The sequence below is a fragment of the Vulpes lagopus genome, chromosome 8 (genome assembly GCF_018345385.1).
Source record: "Vulpes lagopus strain Blue_001 chromosome 8, ASM1834538v1, whole genome shotgun sequence".
In the NCBI taxonomy this organism is placed as follows: domain Eukaryota; kingdom Metazoa; phylum Chordata; class Mammalia; order Carnivora; family Canidae; genus Vulpes; species Vulpes lagopus.
In genome coordinates, this window is record NC_054831.1 from 105,278,438 (window position 1) to 105,299,104 (window position 20,667).

Here is a 20,667-nt window from a genome sequence, read left to right on the forward strand (position 1 = left end):
CAGATTATTGTACTATATTTATTGCAGTGGAGATGACTGGATATTTTTTATGGATATGCTTATTTAGTATTCAGCTGAAATAATTTTGTTTTAACCGAATTTTAGCACTTTCTGAGAGATTTGTTACCTTTTTTCCAGGTTGTATGCAAGGCATGATTCCATACCTGCCTGAGCTCATTCCTCACCTTATTCAGTGCCTCTCTGATAAAAAGGCTCTTGTGCGTTCCATAACGTGCTGGACTCTTAGCCGCTATGCACACTGGGTAGTCAGCCAGCCCCCCGATACGTACCTGAAGCCATTAATGACAGAGTTGCTAAAGCGAATCCTGGACAGCAACAAGAGAGTACAAGAAGCTGCCTGCAGGTGGGACAAATCCATAACATTGTTAATTGTGGCGGGGAAGGGAGGGGACATTTTCCGTGAGAAATTAATTTTCAGCTTTGTGGTGGAATGTTGGTATTAAAACCATTAATGGAGCTTTTATTACCTGTATTTTTTAATCTGATGATTCTGTAAATCAAAATGTGAGTCAACTATGCATCAGTCTTTGCTGTTCCTTCAACTCATTTCTTTTTTTCTTAGTGGCTATGGTAACAGTAGAATTCTCTTCCACCCTAATTCTTGCAGACATCGGAGCAGTGACGGTGGAAGTCTCGCTTTTGAAGGGATAACAAAGTTTGAGCAAATTCACATCATTAGTGTAAAAACCAGCTACCACAACTCCATTAGAAAGCCCCACAGTGACTTGTCCTCCGTCACTTAGTGAATCTGCTCCAGCAGCTGTTCTGTCATTTGGGTTTGCTGCTGTGTTTTTATATCAGATCAGCAGTTAGTTTCATTACTATAAATATTCCAGTTTTCTGGAACAAACCTTTCTGTTCTGAAAAGTCCTGACACACTTACAGCTCTTAACTTTCTAACGAGAATTGCTTTATGGTTGACTTTGTTAATAAGAAATAGTTGAAAAAGAGAATAAATTTAAGTGGAATTGTACTTTACCATATGTGAAGCAAAAATATCTAGATGCATTCTCATTCTTAATAAAAGAAAGTTGAACTAAAGGGGCTCTGGTGATTAATAGTACTACCTTTTGTTTTTTTTTAACGAGAGAAGGATACAGACTATGTTTGGTTTCCTGCACATTTGTTGTTGGTTTTTGTTTTTGCTTTTCTAAACTCTCTATTAGTTGCTAGGGATATATTAAGTGCTGAGTTTACAGTCCCTGCCATCTTTAAACTTCGAGGCTAGTATAGAATACCAAACATCCATATAATTATAATTCATGGCAAGTGCTGTAAAGGAAATAAATAGTTTATAATTTAAGGTAGGGTTTTCACTAACAAATAGCTTAAGCCTATCATTTTAGAAAATTCCTGAGTGGTTAGAATAGAAAATAATACAAACCTTAATTTTAGAAATGAAAAGCCAGGTACACCTTAGAGTCCGGATAAATTTAGGTCTAGATTGAAGTTAATTCCTCAGACTCAGGAGTGTTTGCCTTTCATGTATACTTGTCTTAATAGATAAGCCATAAATGAGGCAGATTTGTCCTCACAAACACACTGCATTCTAATGTATAGTGTAGGACTCAGACCAACATTTTTTAACCTTTACCAAGGAAAAACTGACAAAAATAATCCATATATTTAAAGTGTACTATGTGATGACTTGCTAAACATGCACATTATGGAACAATTGGCAAGATCAGGATAACACATCCATTACCTCAGAGTTGACATAAGTCTTCTTTGTGTGGTGAGAATGGTTAAGGTCTACTCTCAGCAACTTTCAAGTATACAACACTATTATTATTTATAATCACTGTGCTGTACATTAGATCCTCAGAATTTATTCTTGTAACTGAAAACGTGTGCCCTTTGACCACCTGCATCATCCCATTCCCCCCTCCTGCTAACAAACATTTAGGAGGTCATGATACTGTGTTTGATACACCTCAAACACAATTAAAAATGTTTCTGTGTCCTTTTGTGACCCTTAGCGTGTAATCTGAATGGTGATTAGAAGTAAAGTTTTAATTCTGTTTTCATTAATTTGGAACAGCCACTAGAATTTAAGCTCCCTTTAAGCTTGTTTTACTCATTGCTATAGCCCCAGCACTAAGTGACTAAATAAAAAGTAAATACCAAATAAATGTATTGAATGACTGAACATAAGAACCAACAGCACTTTCAGATTTTACTTTTGCCGTGAAGCAAATGCCCATAGGTTCCAGCATTTTTGAAAGAAGTGATAGGAAATGGGGAAGAAATAATAAAAATAAGCCTCTGGTATGGTGAAGTAAGGTGATAGGCACGGAAAGTGTAAATAAATGTTCTATAAACTATAGACTTAGTTTTCTATCTCTATTATAAACTACAACAGTAATAATCTCTTTCTCTCTCTCTCTCTCTCTTTTTTTTTTTTTTTTTAACTGTAGTGCCTTTGCTACCTTAGAAGAGGAGGCTTGTACGGAACTTGTTCCTTACCTTGCTTATATACTTGATACCTTGGTCTTCGCATTTAGTAAATACCAGCATAAGAACTTGCTCATTCTTTATGATGCCATAGGAACTTTAGCAGATTCAGTAGGACATCATTTAAACAAACCAGTGAGTATCTGTGATTAACTATTTAAAAAAATAAATATGTACCACAGTTAAAATCAATACATTAACATATATCTGGAAATGCAATTGGGGAGATGTGAACAGTTAGTGTTGTACTTTAAGAATGTATCTGAAGAAGGCAGCAAGTATATTTACTTTCTAGACGGTATTAAAAGTAAATAGGTGGGCAGCCCAGGTGGCCCAGCGGTTTAGCGCCGCCTTCAGCCCGGGATGTGATCCTGGAGACCTGGGATCGAGTCCCACGTTGCGCTCCCTGCATGGAGCCTGCTTCTCCCTCTGCCTGTGTCTCTGCCCCTCTCTCTCTCTCTCTCTCTCATGAATAAATAAATAAAATCTTAAAAAATAAATAATTAAAAGTAAATACATTCTTGGTGTGAAAATCCTATCCTATCACATGAGTGCACCAACACTATCTAGGAAAGGATTGAGGTCTTATACTGTGGCTTTCAGCTTTTACTTAATTCCAAGTATTTTTATATCTACCACTTCATAAATATTGAAGCTTTAGAATACCACATCTAGACATACTTGTTTTCTCACTGGAACATACAGGTATGGAGAACGTATACTAAGATAAAACAATTAGAAATAGGGATAAGTTAAAAATGCTAAATAGTGGTATGGAAGAAGTATGTATGGCTAAAGATTCAAATTCTGTTTCCCGTAGGGTTAAGAGGAGGATAGAATTGCATTTGTCTAAATAGGACTTAAATAATAGAATTTCAGTATAGTTCGAAATTCCCAACAGAAGAATAGATACATATTTGTGATTGCTATATGAAAATTCTTAAGAAATTGTGTTTATAACTTATACTTAAAACTTGGTACAGGACATTTGGTTTGTGGGTTTGCTTTGATGTTAGTTGGTTTTGTGTTGTGTGCAGGGGAGTGGGGAGTGTTTCTGAATGTCTTAAACCCTTTGGAATCTGTGCCTCTTGTTTACACAACTATTATTTAGTATTTTGTGGATTTTAAAGTTTAAATAAAAACACTTAAATGATTGTGAATCTTCTGTAAATGCCTCTTTAAATTTATCTGTCATTTATAACATTCTAGAGCAAGGGCCATGCTACATGTTATAAGCCCCAGGACAGAAAAAAATCAGAGTAAAACTTAAGCAAATTATCCCTGATTATGACCAAATAATTTTTGTGTAGTGGTACATTTGTATACATTTTATTTCAAAAAAGGGTATAAGATGACTTAAAAATAGAACAAGGTTATATAAATGAAAAGCAGAAAAAAAATTTTTTAAGGTGTTAAGTGGAGCAGACTGAGGCTTAAAATGCATTCCATAATGATTTTACACAATTACTTTAAACGGATTTTAATTTTCATAGACCCAAAATGGACTTATTTACATATGATAGTGGAGCTTTATGTGTTTTTTCATCATTATAAATAGGAATATATTCAGATGCTAATGCCTCCGCTGATCCAGAAATGGAACATGTTAAAGGATGAAGATAAAGATCTCTTCCCTTTACTTGAGGTATGCTAATCTGGTAACCTTTAATTAATCTAATAGTGTGTTTAATCAGAAACACCTGTGTAAGTATAAAATGTGGGTATGTGTGATAAGTAAAATATTAATAGATGTACATTTTGAAGCATTCCTGTTAAAATGCTGAATAAGTATGTTAACTGCCCTTACTTTAATTATGGGACATCCAGGGACGCCTGGGTGGCTCAGCAGTGGGCATCCGCCTTTGACTCAGGTTGTGACCCCAGGGTCCTGGGATCTAGTCCCACATCGGGCTCCCCGCAGGAAGCCTGCTTCTCCCTCTGCCTGTGTCTCTGCCTCTCTCTCTGTGTCTCTCATGAATAAATAAATAAAATCTTTTTTAAAAATATAATTATGGTACATCCATACTAAGAAATACTGTAAAATAGAAAAACCATAATGGATGTGTTAGGTTGGGTTTGTATTTTTAAGGTCATCAGGATTATATTACATGTTTTCTTGATTGCTTTGCTTCACTGGTAATCAAATATCTTAGAGATCTTTCTGTATTAGCCTATTAATATCCTATATTTAATCGCATTTCTTTATATGGAAACATAACTATGCCACAATAATTAATATAGTTCAAATTATTTTATGTGTTATATACCTATTGTGTAAATACACACATACAGTCAAATGTGAAGTAGCATCAAGCCTTGGTGCTAATAAAGAGGGACTTACCCTTTTTTGTCCAGGTTGAGGCTTGATATTTGATAAGTTATTCAAATAACTGAAAGTAATTCAGTTATGTTATTACATAATCAAATGTAATAACTTAAATGAATTGGTGTTGGTAGAGCCATTTCAGTCATTATCATTCTTCTTTCCCCTGTCATTTCAGTGGTCACCACTTATGCCATGGTTTGTCCGTAGCCGAAGTAAAAACTTCCATAACTAAGAGCTTTGTCTAATTCTGGGCCCAACAAAACAAGGATCATTCTGATTAAATAGATTTATTTTCAGGCAGGGCTCAGAAGGTGCCCATTAAAGTCGCCTACATCATTGAGCAGGTTGAGAGTATAAACAAATACCTCTTATATTTGAGGGAAAAAATAGGAATACATAATACTTAGTCTGGTTCTCTAAGGATAATATTCATTACAGAAACTTTTTTTCTTGGAGGAAATCTCCCCTTACCAGCAGCAAACTAAACAACAGTGAGTCGCATCCAAAGAGGAGAGGTTTGCAAAGATGACCTATTATAGAATAGTAGAACGAGCTCATAAATGACCAGAATTTTACTGAGTACACTCTTAAGCATTTATCATCATTTTACGTATAACCAGAAATTTACATTTGTACCTGATTTTTTTTTTTCTAGTGCCTATCTTCAGTTGCCACAGCCCTGCAGTCTGGTTTCCTTCCATACTGTGAACCTGTGTACCAGCGCTGCGTAAACCTAGTACAGAAGACTCTTGCACAAGCCATGGTATTTTTAAAGACTATTTATACCTGCCCTCCTTGGCATCATAAACATTTTTCTAAGGATAGACATAATGTATACAAATCTTTTCACTTAACTGATCAAAGTAAGTTTTTTTTAAACCCTTTGTCTAATTTCAGCTGAACAATGCTCAACCAGATCAATATGAGGCTCCTGATAAAGATTTTATGATAGTGGCTCTTGATTTACTGAGTGGCCTGGCTGAAGGACTTGGAGGCAACATTGAACAGCTAGTAGCCCGAAGTAACATTCTAACACTAATGTATCAGTGCATGCAGGTGAGACTTGTTAAATTAAAATGTATTAAAACCGGATTCTCTGTGTCACATTGGGTTAATTTCTTCTTATTCCTTGTAGGATAAAATGCCAGAAGTTCGACAGAGTTCCTTCGCCCTATTAGGTGACCTGACGAAAGCTTGCTTTCAGCATGTTAAGCCTTGTATAGGTATGAGTATTTCCTACTGCCATGATGCACTTTTTTAAATTAGTTTTACATCAATTATATTTCTGTATCCTTAGACTGAAATGTCCTGGAATCCCAACATTTATAAATGTACATTTTACTACTTAAAGCTGCCCCGAGTGAAGCAGGTAGGATAGGAACCCCCTTGCTCTGCTGAATTCATTATCACTCCAGCAGCTCATTAGGCACTCACTCATGTGACTGGAGAAAAGCTGGAAAAGTATTACTGTAGTGTGAAGGACAAGCCACCTATCAAACCTTGGTACCTTTATGCTAGTTTCCTGGTAATTTTTGAGTAGCCTCTTTTTGGGGGGTTAGAGGTACCCAGAAATAATAATAGTCTTTGTAATGATAAACCAGTGTGCTTCTTCAGCCATCATAGGAAACTCTTCAAACAGTTTAAAGTAATGATTTGTTTTTGTTCTAATAGTATAGCATTTGTCTTAGCCTTTTGTGACGATACTAAGGGATTCCTTGAATAACGTAAACTGTGAATTGCTATCAGAATCATGGATTTAAATGGGTTTTTGTTTTCTTTCACTTCTATATCCCAATGTTTTGGATGATAGTTTCTTACAATACACAGTTTAGTGGACCATGGTTTAAAACATGGACTTGAAATGGTTTTTTCATTTGATAGAGGTATACTCTGGGTGTTTTAGCTTTCCCTCCCTGCCCCCAGTTTTATTGAGATATGATTGACATACAACATTGTGTAAGTTTTGGGTGTATGACATAATAATTTTATATAGGTATCTATTGCAAAATGACAGTAAGTTTAGCTAACATTCATCAATTCATGTACTTAAAAGAATTTTTTTCCTTATTAAGAGAACTTTTAAGATCTCTCTTAGCAACTTTCAAACATAAAATGTCGTTAACTACAATCATCATGTTGTACAGTGCATCTCTAAAACTTATAATTGGAAGTTTGTACCCTTTGACCAATTTCACCCAATTCTCAGTTAACAAGTGTATTTCTGAACTTTGGATAATAACATTAATTATGCTATATTAAACCCTCATGTTTAAACGTACTACTATGAATGAAACTAGTGAATTCTTATGAATAGCTATTTTATAAATATTTACCACATGATTTAGTTTTTATGAATTTAAACTTCTATGAAGGGATTTTTTTTTTTTTAAAGACTTCATAAACCATGTGTATCTTTTTCAGGAGGTACACTGTCTAGTTACCTCTCTCTCTCTCTCTCTCTTTGTTATCAACCATGGTTATTATTTTCTAGATCAGAGTTTCTCAACCAGGGACAATTTTGATACCTTCAACTCCAAACACTTGGTAGTGTCTGGAGACATTTTACTTAACCCTGGGGATGTGTTACTCATATTTAGTAGGTGGAGGCAAAGAATGTTGCTAAACATCAGACAATGAGTGATAAAGTACCCTCCCCTCTCCATATGCCCCCCTCCCCCCATGGCAGAATGATCTGGACCAAATTATTAGTATTGCTGAGGATATAGAAACCCTGGCTTAAGTCTACTAACTTATTGGGGTTTTTTTTAAAAACGATAATACTCTAATTATTGATTTAACAGTGAGAATACATAAAGACATTTTTCATACCAGTATTATTACCGTGAGGTACAAACCATATAGGGGAGGCAGGATAATTACTTGATTCTTTCTCTTTGTTTACCAGTTTTCAAAATAATGAAATGATACCCAGCATCTTCCACAGGTATCTATATTGTGTTTCAGAGTTTAGTTTTTGTTTGTGTTTGGTTCTTTTTGAGTGTCAGTATGGATTCATGATGCTCAAATTGTCCTACCACTGGCAGTGGGAGCTTAAGCCAATTGGCTCCTTGGTCCTTCCTGGTATGACAAAATAGTCCAGGCTTGTTTTGTACATTTCCTGCTTTGAGCCTGCAATGAGACATTTCTCCTAAAGCCCTCATTCCTTTTAAGTGGAAAATGATATTTAGAGACCACCATCTGAGCACTAAGGTAAAAGTCACTTTAAAAGCCAAAATCATTGATTTATTTTTTTTTTAAGAAATTTGTGTGTGTGAAAAACTAGCTTTGAAGAAAGTTGTATCATGTTTTCCTCATTTTTAATTTGAATTTTCTCCATCTGATAACCAAGAGTGATTACTCTGACCAACTCGTTTTAATGATACCTAAAATAGACCAAAGCTGATGTTTCCTGGTCTACTTCATAAAAAGTTCAGTGGCCAGATATTGGCCTCTTTCACTTTCTTAAATATTGTGAAAACCTTTTAAAAATTGCTGTTTCTTGCCTAGATTTCAGTTTCTACCTAGTAGATTTCCTTTAAAGCACAATACACTGCTGTTGAAAAGTTTACTACATAGTTGTTAAAAAATTTTTTTTCTAGCTGATTTCATGCCTATTTTGGGAACCAACCTAAATCCAGAGTTCATTTCAGTCTGCAATAATGCCACATGGGCAATTGGAGAAATCTCCATTCAAATGGGTAAGATCTTTTTCCCCTTTAAATGCCCTGTAGTTTTTTAGACTCCTTAGTATTTTTGTAATTGCTTTTTCTTTTTAATCTAAATGAGTTATTTACATATGTTTATAAACATATCACAGTTAATAAAGGCAACAAAAAAGTATTTTATGTTGATATATTTTAACATTGAAATTTTTCTTTCTTTGTTTTCTCTTTTGGGGTGATTTAGGTATAGAGATGCAGCCTTATATTCCTATGGTGTTGCACCAGCTTGTAGAAATCATTAACAGACCCAACACACCAAAGACGTTGTTAGAGAATACAGGTACCACATGACTGAACTGTTATGGTGAAGAGAAAACTATTTGCCTTTTAAGGTTAAGATGCGTAGAGAAACCAAAGCAAAGCTAGCTATAGAAGCACAGCTAATTATTAACGGCTATTTGAGATTCTCAGTAATGATATGTACTGTTTTAAGTGTATTGCATTACCAATTGTCAGAGACTTTAAAAAACACTGTTCCTCTCTTCTATGTGTTTTAATACTCCCTAGAATGGACCCCAGCTAAAATAACTACTGAACAATATGAATTTTAATTTTATGTTAATTCAGAGAGTAACTGGCAGCTGGGAAGTAATTTTTTTCATCTACAAAAATGTGACCAAAAATAGACATCAGTATAGGGGCTATAATTGGTTAACAATGCATGTGTATTTCATATTTCACTGTATATTTTCCTTCAAATTGAGAACTTAGGCAGTATTTTGTGGGATTTTTATTCAGGAGGCTTGTTTCTCTTTTGCATTTATAGAGAGCATGTTGATATTAAAGAGTACCTTCCATACTATAGAACACATTTCAGGGTGATTTCTTCCCACCCTCCCTGAATTTTGTTAATAATGATAAAAGATGTGAATTTTGTTTTCAAATCAGGCACATCCTTTTCTTTATGTAACTAAGAGAATTCCAGTAAATATAGTCAGGGATTTACTGAAATACTGGATAAAGTTTAAAATAAGATTTCTTAAATAAGAAAATTTGTTTTCAAAGACATTTTAATTTTATGTTTTTTGAATATAGAAAGTTTTTTAAAGTGATTAAAGTTGATATGTTTATTGGTATGGAAGGAAATCTTTGAATTAAGAAACAGTTTTATAGCTGTTTGGCTGTATGGGTACTGTTTATATCATAAAGTGAATTAGATTGTCTTGCTGAAAAGTACAAAAATCTGTGTATTAGGATGGTTATGAAATCTTGTCAGGTTTTTATCTCTTTAGAATGCAGTACCTATACATGACATTCAGATTTGGAACACTTGCCATTATAAAATTACTGTTGAACCTAAAGAAACTTCCTATTTATTTTTAAATGTGAATGCATAACTGCAAATAAATGTTGAATGTAATGTATATTAAAGTTTCTTGTGGGATATCAGCTTGTGAATTTGTTATACAGTTCCTTTAACAAATTGGCTTTATTTATAAGTTTATATTCTAAGTATGATTTTACTCTAAATCAAAAGTAGTTGATAATGCCCATCAAGTTGACAGATTAAATTGATATGATTGAAAAAACACTTGGGATTCACTGGATTAATCTTATCACAAGTGGCTGCAGAAAATGTTTCCATTTTTCCTTATCCAAAAGGCGGGGTGGGTGTTAATTACTAAAATAAGATCATTGTTAGCGGCTAATGTCTGTAGATTTTAGCAGCTCTACATTTTCTTAATATTTCATAAAGCCAATTCCTTAGTGTATGCGGTTATTTGCTCTTTTTCCAATTAGTATATCCTACACTGAACTTTCTCAATGGACCATCATCTGCTTTATCGCATGTTTCATTGGATTGTTCATACTTGCCTGTTTAATGAGAATGTTGCATAGTTTGTGTCTTTTGAACATAGGTTTTCTTTCTCTTGCTTCATATGAATCTGCTGGATTTTAGTATTATCTGTGTAGTTTGCTTCAAGTAATCCTTAAAACATTTTTCTTTACCCCTCCCCCCCACCCTTTTTTTATGAAAGGTTAACCTGTAAGTTTTTGAGAGAACACCATTAAAGCACCTTATGGTTTGTTTTCTGTTTGTATTTTTTTTCCCGTTGTGTATAAATGTATTTATATGTATGTACCTTTGAATTGCAGAATGCAGTTCTGAGTTGCAACTTCTTTTAGCTCTTCGTAAGTTTAAAAACTTCCTGAATTTTGATGGTGAATATGTTTTGAGTAATTCCCACTTCGAAATTCTTTTTAAGTAAAGTACTAGCATGTGATCAGTATAATGTCTTATTATCTATTTTGTGCTATGCCTTTTATAGCAAAGACAGATTATTTGTTCCGTCCACATATCACGTCATTACAGTGGACTGTAAATTTCCTTCATGTCAAATACGGTTTGAAATTAGTGGGCTATTTGAGTTGTTACCATTGGTCATCACCATCAGAGGTTTATTGGAACGGAATTTGACACAGCACCAAATGATTGACCAATTGATTTATTCAGTGTATACTACAACACCTAAAATTTGATGGTTGATTTTTCTATCAGGCAACAGATAGTCCACTGGTTTGTTTTAGAAATGTTAACAAACAAACAAAACAACCTAAATTGGGATTAAATTCCTAGATGATTTTAAAAGATTGAAAATCACTTATTTAAAAAGACATAGAGAAGTAAAGAAATTTTAACTGTTTTAACTTCTGAGAACTGTGTTTGAGTAAACAATTCAGAAATGTAATCATTCACATTTACTAATATTTCTTGGGGAAAAAACATAGATTTCATTATTAAATTCTGAAAATTCAACTGGTTCTGAATGGAAAATCTCTAAATCCATGCATTTAATCGCTCATCTTTTTAATAACAGTATTTTCATATTAGATTGAGCGAGAAAAGCAATTCATCATGGTTTTTGGTGTTCTCTCAATCTTTAAAGTTTTTTTAATTCCTTTTGTTTTCCTTTTTCCAAGAGTATGCCATATATGTTGCTGCCCCTTATTTTAGGGGGTGGTAATAAACAGCACTGGTGAAATCTTATGTTTATTATCATACACAAATTCTGTTGGTTTCTGTTTCTGAGTTATTTGTTGTTTTTTCTTTATTTTTTCTCCTTCCCCCTCATTTGCTCATGTCTTGGTTGGCGTTTGGTGGTGTATAACCGTGATTGCGTTACCTTAGCAATAACAATTGGTCGTCTTGGTTACGTTTGTCCTCAAGAGGTGGCCCCCATGCTACAGCAGTTTATAAGACCCTGGTGTGTATTATTCAATCTTTTTTTTTTAATTCATTTTTCTTCACTCTTTCTTTCTCTTTCTATCTCACTTTTAGATATATTTTCAGTTGGTTACAAAAATCACAATCCTTAATCATTGCCAACCATGTGACTAATCTTGTCCTATCAGGTTTGTGAGGTTTTTCAGTAGCATCGTCATGTATATTTATTTTATGTTGTGGCTAACGACTAATTGATGCATGGGATAAGATTGTCACATGCTTGCTGTGTTAAAAAGCTTGATTATACATGAAAAGCATTTAAATATCCACCAGTAAAATAAAGATGCATGCAAATTCTATAAATTTAGGTTTTTGCATTGTTTCTTTTTTAGAATTAATTTGAAAACTTGGATTGCATTAAGAAATACATGTTTAAATTACATTATGTATAAAAGCCTTATTTGCTTGTTAATGTAAAGTTAAACATCTACACCATAAGTTGTATAACAGTAGTTTATATTGTGGCAGTATATCCTATGTTCTGCTTCTTTCAATTGATAATCTTTCAATTCAAGTCATTTTTAGTAGTGTTTAATGGAATACAAGTCATAATACAGTTTTAAAAATTCATAATCTACTCTTGGCTCAGCCTCATTAACAGTTTAGATAGATTAAAATCAGCTGTCCATTTTATAGATGCAATCTATTAATAAGAAAATGTGAATTTCAAGGCTTCCACTACATTGAGATTAGATGGGCCAGACATGCAGGAAGAATGAGAAATGTGAACTTGATGAAAAATTCCTTAACTCTAAACATTATCTATACTGTGGTGCTTATTCCATTAAATACTGTCCATTAGTATTGTGATTGAACCTGCTTTTTACTTAAATGCTAAACTCAGTTCTATAATTTAATAGGTGCACCTCTCTCAGAAACATAAGGGACAATGAGGAAAAGGATTCAGCATTTCGTGGGATTTGTACCATGATCAGTGTGAATCCCAGTGGAGTAATCCAAGTAAGATGTCACAAAGATTTTCTGACTTTTAATGTTATAAATAATGAAATTTTAAAGCATGAACTTTTAAACACTTTAATTAGGAAAATGTCACATATATTACATATTTTTTCAAAGACACTAAAAACATTAAGTTCTTAAAAAGTTGTATATTTTCTAATAGTTTGAGATGATAATGCTTGTTTATGATTTCCTGAAACTTTTTTTGTCATGAAATAAATAGCACTGGGATACTAAAGTTATTATTCTTGTCTCAAATTAAACCAGAGCATATTTCATCCCCATTATCTTTTTTTGCACACGCCTCCTTCCATTGAATATTAGTTTGTTGAATTTGCAGATATCTACACTAAAGAGAGTGACCCAAGTAGTAGGTTACTTTCTGTTACTTAGAAATTCATTAGTGCACAAAATAGAATACTGAATTAGCCATTGAAACTGTTTTAACTTGGAGGGCTTATGATTTATTCCTCATTTCTTAGTTCATATAATATCTAGACATTTTTAGCATTTAAAAAAATTATTTGGCAAAAGTATCAGATACGAAATTTGCAAGACACACAAAACAGAGGAACATGTTGATTGGCGCCATGTGTACGAGATCAACAAAATAAAATGCAGGCGGTGGAACTCTAGGTTAAAGTATCCCAGGCTGCTCAGCAGATGAATTGCAAGGAAAAGAAAGTATGGGAGGTGTTTCCAGCAAAATAGCCTTTAATTTCCAAGACAAACATCTTTTAATTAATACATTTGATACCTCCCCTCTTCTGTTAATGTGACTGTGTTATTTGTTAATTCAGGTTTAGAAACATTATTAATTACTGGCTTGTAAGATTCAAATTAATGTGGTGTTAGGCATTGAAAACTTATAAATCAGAAGTGGAAAAAAATCTTTTGACCGACTTCACATTTGTAAAACAATAACTTAGTATTAAACCGGAACTATCTTTGGAAATAGTCCCTAGTTGCAAAAATCCCATTCCTGGCATTAAGTTTTCTGGTTTTTTTCAATACTCAAGAACTTTTTGTCATCTTAAATGTGTTTTTTTAGAGTTGTCTGATACAATGTATACTATATTAAGAAGAATCCTTTTCCCATCAGGATTTTATTATTTTGTTTGTTTTTGAATTAAGACTGTGAAAGGAACACATAATATGTGTGGTCATTAAATCACTTAAAGAGTTGGTTAGAAATACCTGCTTTTTATATATTTTTATTTGAATGTGGTTAAAAGAAAATATCTTCAGTTTTATTTTTTATTAGTTATGTTTTTAATCACAAATTATAGATGTATGTGTACACATGTTAAATTTTTAACATCAGACTTTGATGTTTGAAAGACAATCATAATTCAAATGAACCATGAACTTCAGGCACATGGAATTTTATTTGCTTCAATATTTTATGCACATACTTCAGTCACTAAATTTCAAAATTAAGAAAGCGCTTTAACATTTGTAAAATCTTAAGTAGTTGACATCAGAACATAAGCGATGTCTTCAATGCTCTTTTGATCTGTTTCAGTATGATAGTCAAGATTGAAAAATACTTAAACGAAACATTTAAAGCATATACCTGTTGTCTCCTTGTTCTTGTAGTGAGAATAACCCAATTTATTCTAGTAATTGAACATTGGATTTTTTGTTCCCGTTTGTTTGCACTGGGTTGGGTTGAATTAGGCATTATTTATAACTACATAATTAATTTTTCTTCTAAGTTTTTTTCCTTTTAAGTTTCCATTTGAAATTTAGATCTGTTCATTCCCATAGTTCAGATCAAGGTTATTTGGAATATACTTAGGTAGCTTTAAAATTATTTCTAGGCCAGTCAGAACTGTGAGATTATTGAATTTATGTGTTCAATATATGAAGGGTTTTTAAGTTAGTTGCTCATTTGATAGTTTCAGTCCGCTGTTGGTGTGCTACATGCTTGCGAGATTGGGATTTTGTGATGTAAAAAGAAATACAAAAGGGCATTAAATTCCAATATAAACTGAATGAGTAGAGGTTCCTTGATGGTGGAACAATGAAGACAACCGTTATTTTAAAATTCTTAAGCATAGTTGATTTTTTTTTTTTTTTAAGTTTTTTTGAGGCAGGATTCTGTCATGAATTCATTCGTTTTGCTGTTTTTGACTAATAACAACCTAAGGTGTGTTTCCTGCTTGTTACAGGATTTTATATTTTTTTGTGATGCTGTTGCATCGTGGATTAACCCAAAAGATGATCTGAGAGACATGTTCTGTAAGGTAAGGTAACTAGAAAGTCTTTATGATGAACATATTGGGACTATTACAATCCTAGTTGGAAAGTGTAAATTATTTTTAAAGCTCATATGAAACTTAGACTCTCCAAATCAATATTGGTAGACTATATAACCTTTGTTTTTGGCAAAGAAGTTGGCTTGATCTTTAGGTACGGCAGTGACTCAGTATCGGCAGCACACACACCTCAAAAATCTTTTCTCGGGCAATACCACGGATTCATGTGGTCCCATTATCACACCTTAGACAAAATAGCACATATTTTCAATGACAGCTGACTCAGATTTGGAGTATAATGTAAACTGTTGAACAAAGTAAATCTGAAGTGGTTTCCACTTTAGATCAAATCTGTTTGATCCACAGGGATCAAATCCACAGGGATCAAATCTGTTTAGTTCTTTGTTTTAGTCACGTCCCTTTGGATTAACTCCAACCAGTACTCATCTATCACAAAATAAGAAATCAAGTGAATCACTTGAATTCTCTGATACTGAAGTTAGTCAGCTGTGGTTGCAGACATGCACCTAAAGCTTTGTATATTTCTAATTTGAAAAAACTTAATGTGGCATGGAAGTTTTATGCCTTGGATGAATTCTGTACTGTTTTGTTCATTGTTCATTACTATTAGGTCCGAGTTTGCTTAGCATACACCTGTTAGTGGGACCCTTGCTGAATTCTAAACTTTTCAAAGCAAAGCTTAGGATATATTATGAGGTGCTTTTAGGCAAGACATGGACAGAATGTTATAGAATCCAACAAAGTTTGAGAATTATTGTTTCAAAAGGGATAAAACTTTAGAAAAAGAAAGTCCATAAGTAGTGTTTTACTTAAGAAGCAATGCAAATTGTTGTTTTTCTCTTGTTACTGATAAATTAACGATTTTTTCTTTTTACTTTTTGCAGATCCTTCATGGATTTAAAAATCAAGTTGGGGATGAAAATTGGAGGCGTTTCTCTGACCAGTTTCCGCTTCCCTTAAAAGAGCGTCTTGCAGCTTTTTATGGTGTTTAATGTCATACACTTAAGCTGCAGTCCCATAATTAGGGGTAAGTTGCAAGAAGTTTGTGGAGTTTTTCAGGGTGAAGAGACTACAATCTAAAATCACTGAGCAGCATAAAAGCTATATGTTTTCCACAGATATTAAATAAAACTATCTCATGCTATATTAGACTTGAAATTTGAAATTACTTAAGGCTAGAGAATTTTTTTTTTAGAAACTAAACAAACTAATCTTTTTTTTTTTTTTTTTCCTCCTGTAAGATTTCACCCAAATTCACCGGCGGGATAAAAATTATTTTGAAGCATGAATTTATAGTCCCTGATGTATCAAGGACTTCTGTGTTGTGAGCTTTAGGGAAGAGCCCACTAGTATTGCTACAGTTTGGGGCTCAGTAGATAGAAATATTTAATACTCATTTTTTTTTTCAGTTTTTATGTTATTGAGCATCTACCATGCGGCCAGCACAGTATTTTAAAATTGTCTGGACAGTGGATGAGTCTTTTTGGATTTGGGGTGGTAGAGGGGTAAGTCCGTATGGACTCTTGTTCCTTCGGTTCTTCTGTACTGAAGTTGAACTAACAGTCCTGATCTCTTAGCTTCACTTCCTTCTTTGAGCTATTTTGTAAATAGTGAACTATATGTGATGCCAGAATTTAGCATATTGCTAAATTTATTTTACTAAACTGAGCTTAGTAAAGTAAGCTCAATAAACGTTAGTTAGGAATACGGATCAGTACAGTGAACAGGGATACACTTCTTTAGGTCCTGAACATGAGCTGAGACATACTTGACTGGAGGGCCAGAGTGTGTACTCGGTGTGCATCCAGCAGATGTCCCCCAAACTTAATTATCTTCTCAGTTGGAATTTTTGTTGGTTCCCTTGCTTGTTTACTTAGAGCTAGTTTTTAACCCTGGAAAGAGTTCCCCATCCAGGCTGTGTAACCTACAAGGCCGTGAGAATGGACTTGCAGCCCCTGGACTATCTCAGAGCCCTGAATGTGTTTTTTCCCTGTAGTTTTGAGTCTGTGGCTTTGGCGTTTGGGAATAGTGCTTCATTGTCTTTATGTTAAATCATGAAAGTGGAATAGATGAGAATGACTCAACATCAAGGCCTGAAAGATAGAACAGTGAGTGGAATCTTCAATTAGCACTTTCAGCTTTATTATCTTCCGTGATCTGTACCAAGTTGATCATGTTCTAAGACAAAGTATAAAATAATTACCAGTTTGCTAATTAGAGATAAAAGTGGATCAGTATCTTCTCTTCCTTTTTTATACTCTTTTTCTCAGAGGCAGAGAAAAGTTGCTGCTTGCACTTTTCCACAGATGGGCTAATCGTCCTCTGTGAATTCATATCAGTCTTCATAAATGTCCAGTGTTTGGCATGAGTGGTTAGTAGATTTTTGTTGTGAAAGGACCACTATCGGGCACTGATTACAATATCCTAGAATCTTATTTCTTAATGTGTTTCTTACCATTAAAACTGCTAGTGTTAAAAAAAAAAAAAAACTGCTAGTGTTGAAAAAGTCCTCAACAGGAAAATCGGGTCTGAGAGCATAGGAAATGGCTGACTAGGATAGGATCCGAAGAATTATTAATAAATATCAAGAAGGCAGGTGTTAAAATTTACTTTTTGCTGAATGTAGTGACCTTAGTGCAGTGTGAACACCTTTAGTGCCTCCTAAACTAGAACTCACCAGACAGCCAACACACAGTAATGCTCCTTTATTTTTTTATGAATTAGATTTTTTGTTTGCTTAATATTGGGCATATTGTGAACCCCCCAAAAGGTAATGTTTTCATTCTTACCAAGTAAAGGATTATTTTAAAAAAGAAAACATTCTTTGATTTTGATAAAAGTACGGCAACTTGTTAAATAAGTGAGGAGTAACCAATTCTATTCGAGGCTCCTCATGCAAAGGGGGAGAAAAAACGAGATGGATAGCATCCTACAAGGCATCCCCCGGAATTGCATCTATATGATGTAGAGCTCCACACCTCTCTCTGCATGTCCCTAGCGTGGTGTCACTTTTCACATCTGATGCCATGGCCATTGAAAACCATAGGGGAGGGCAGCCCGGGTGGCTCAGCGGTTTGGTGCCACCTTCGACCCAGGGCATGATCCTAGAGACCCGGGATCGAGTCCCACATCGGGCTCCCTGCATGGAGCCTGCTTCTCCCTCTGCCTGTGTCTCTGCCTCTCTTTCTCTATGTTTCTCATAAATAAATAAATAAAATATTTTTAAAAAGGGGGGGGGGGGAGAAAACCATAGGGGAAGGTACCAAATGGGTTATCAGTGACTGCCGGCATGATCTTAGGCAGTTTGTCCCGTTTCTCATTTTCTTTAGTTAGAGATAGCATTCTTAATTAGTCTTGTGTTTCACTTGCTTTAAGAGAAACAAATGTTAAAATATAAAATTGTTTTGTTTTCTTACAGGTCCTTCAGTCTTGGAGACTATGAGGGAGCCTCTGCACCCAGGGAAAATGTTACCCTTTACAGGGGGGAAGGGTAAACCAGTAGGGAATACAGTACAATCCCAACCCTACTGGGAGGGGCGGGAGGGAGGTGTTGCCGTCACTGTATTAAGTCGATGTTGGGAAACGTTTTAACATCTGGAGCCTTTGTGGGTGGAAATCTGTCTCCAATTACAACTCCGCACTGGATGTGAAGAAGCAAAAAACAAAAAACAAAACAAACAAACAAAAAAAAAACCTGTTCAGTCTACTCACAAAACAGTACATCCTGCAATATTATGGGGAATTGTACCAAAACAAGAACCACATAAATGATGCATAGGGATGAGAAAGAGGAAAAATTCTATAGCGCACAATAAAGGAAACCTAAGAATGGGGGTTACAAACAGTAAAGAAGCTTTTTTTTTATTATTATTTAAAAATTTTTATAAATTTTCCCACATGTTGGGGCCTTGTTTTTGCATGCTGATGAAGAACTACACAAATGAAGCTAATAGAATTAAAATCAGCTTGCCTACCCATAGCAGAAGCAGGTTCTTGGAAGTTACAATTTAAGGTACCCCCAAAAAGTTGGAAATAAAACGAAACAAATTGAAACAATGAAGCACCCTGTGAAATGCCAAATGAGTCACTCCTTTTACCTTTGTGGGGTGGGCAGGGAGGGAGGAATAAATGGGGTTGGGCGTATCAGACTAAAGATTGACATCTTGATTTTGCATTAAAACATTAATGTAGTGGATATAATTTGATGGTTGTACTTCATTAGATTTAATTTCTAGGCCAAGATGTTCTTTTTTAAAGTGCAGTTTAAGGTTCAGGCATGCATTCTGGCTCATAGTGATTGAAAGTACTTTAAATTAGTGGGAAAGTAGCATGCTTGCATCACATAGAGTGAGATTGGTATTCATTTACCTCTGTTGCGCCAGTTTGTGTTGCGGTTTACCAATTCAATATAGCCCTGCATTTAAAATTCCTTTTTAAGATTTGTGGATTTTTTATTTTTATTAAGAATATAGATATAAAGTACTGTAGTTTACAGCTAGGCCTTGAAATATCTTTTTAGGATCTTGTTAGGAGTAAGATTGATATTGTATTGTGTGTAACCCGCACAATGTGGAAAGCTGATATACCTGTGCAAAATCCTTGCCTCTGTGCTGTCAGTGTGATGTGCTTTCTGCATGGTTATATACTAGTGATTTTATCGAAACTTCTAAACCTTAAAATACATGGTAAAAGATCTGTAAGAGGCTGCATAAATGTTAGTTGGCACATAAAGACAATTGTAGAAGTTGAAGACATGATTGCTCTATTTCAATGTTTATTCCCACTCAACATATTGCCTTCTAAGCTTTCTTTTTTTTGTTCAAAGCATGATCTTAAAGATATGTTTAAGTTAATGGATGTAATGCAGGGTTCCTACACTGTATTGGCGCATGTTGGTGGCCCTCTGTGCCCTAGATATATATGCACACAGGGTGCAAGTAAAAAGCTACAGAGTGAAAGTTGGTTTGGATCCTCTTCATTTCATTTGTTTAGCTTTTCTGTTATTTTTCTCTACTTACATGTATTCCTGTGAATAAATCCTTGTTAAGTTAACCCTTTACTTTTCCTTCCATGTGTATTTTCTTATATACTGTGAATGTGAAAACCTAACTGGTACACTTGATCTTGTGTCCATATGAAAGTGCAAGTCTTTATTAATTTGGATTGCCTGAACAGTGTATCCCATGATGATGAAGGAAAATGGAGAGATTTTTCTTTTTAACTCTGCTGGTCAGAGATGAAGCCACACCTTTCCATTTTTCAATGCTGCATATTTAATCTGCAACAAAAATGTTAAGCCATAACAACCTTTTTATATTTTAGTTTGTCACCTTTGCATTGCAGAATAAATCCTGAATAACCATTTTTATAAGCAGTTGCTCCTCTTTGCATGGTTCTGTTCTTCTAAAGGTGTTGAATGATACAGCCATTGCACCGAAGTTTGAGCTGTATGCGTGTGAATTTTAAAATACCGTTTCAAAAAAATTTCAGATGCATGGTAGCATGCAGAAAAGGTTTTTGTTATTGTGTGTGTGTGTGTGTGTGTATATATGTGTGTATTTTTTTAAACATGTTCTTTCACTTTTTTTCCTCTACTTTGGCTTTGCAAATTTCAGTCTGTAGAGCCTGAAATTAAATCCTATTTTATAATGTCCAATTTTTTTTTTTTTAATTATA

The 20,667-nt window shown here is 34.3% G+C and overlaps 1 protein-coding gene across 3 annotated transcripts in view; it reads left to right on the plus strand.

The window, feature by feature from the left end:
- TNPO1 (transportin 1) overlaps positions 1–20,050 on the plus strand; it is a 96,117-nt gene extending 76,067 nt beyond the window's left edge. For all 3 annotated transcript variants that reach the window (XM_041765831.1, XM_041765832.1, XM_041765833.1), the window contains 13 exons: positions 139–364; positions 2,439–2,610; positions 4,034–4,120; positions 5,457–5,564; positions 5,699–5,857; positions 5,937–6,024; positions 8,401–8,499; positions 8,708–8,803; positions 11,654–11,729; positions 12,610–12,709; positions 14,884–14,958; positions 15,876–16,018; positions 18,410–20,050. In XM_041765831.1, coding sequence (XP_041621765.1) covers positions 139–364; positions 2,439–2,610; positions 4,034–4,120; positions 5,457–5,564; positions 5,699–5,857; positions 5,937–6,024; positions 8,401–8,499; positions 8,708–8,803; positions 11,654–11,729; positions 12,610–12,709; positions 14,884–14,958; positions 15,876–15,983 — 1,394 coding nt within the window. In that variant the 3' untranslated portion in view covers positions 15,984–16,018; positions 18,410–20,050. The remainder of the gene's footprint in view (positions 1–138; positions 365–2,438; positions 2,611–4,033; positions 4,121–5,456; positions 5,565–5,698; positions 5,858–5,936; positions 6,025–8,400; positions 8,500–8,707; positions 8,804–11,653; positions 11,730–12,609; positions 12,710–14,883; positions 14,959–15,875; positions 16,019–18,409) is intronic.
- Positions 20,051–20,667: the final 617 nt, after the last annotated feature.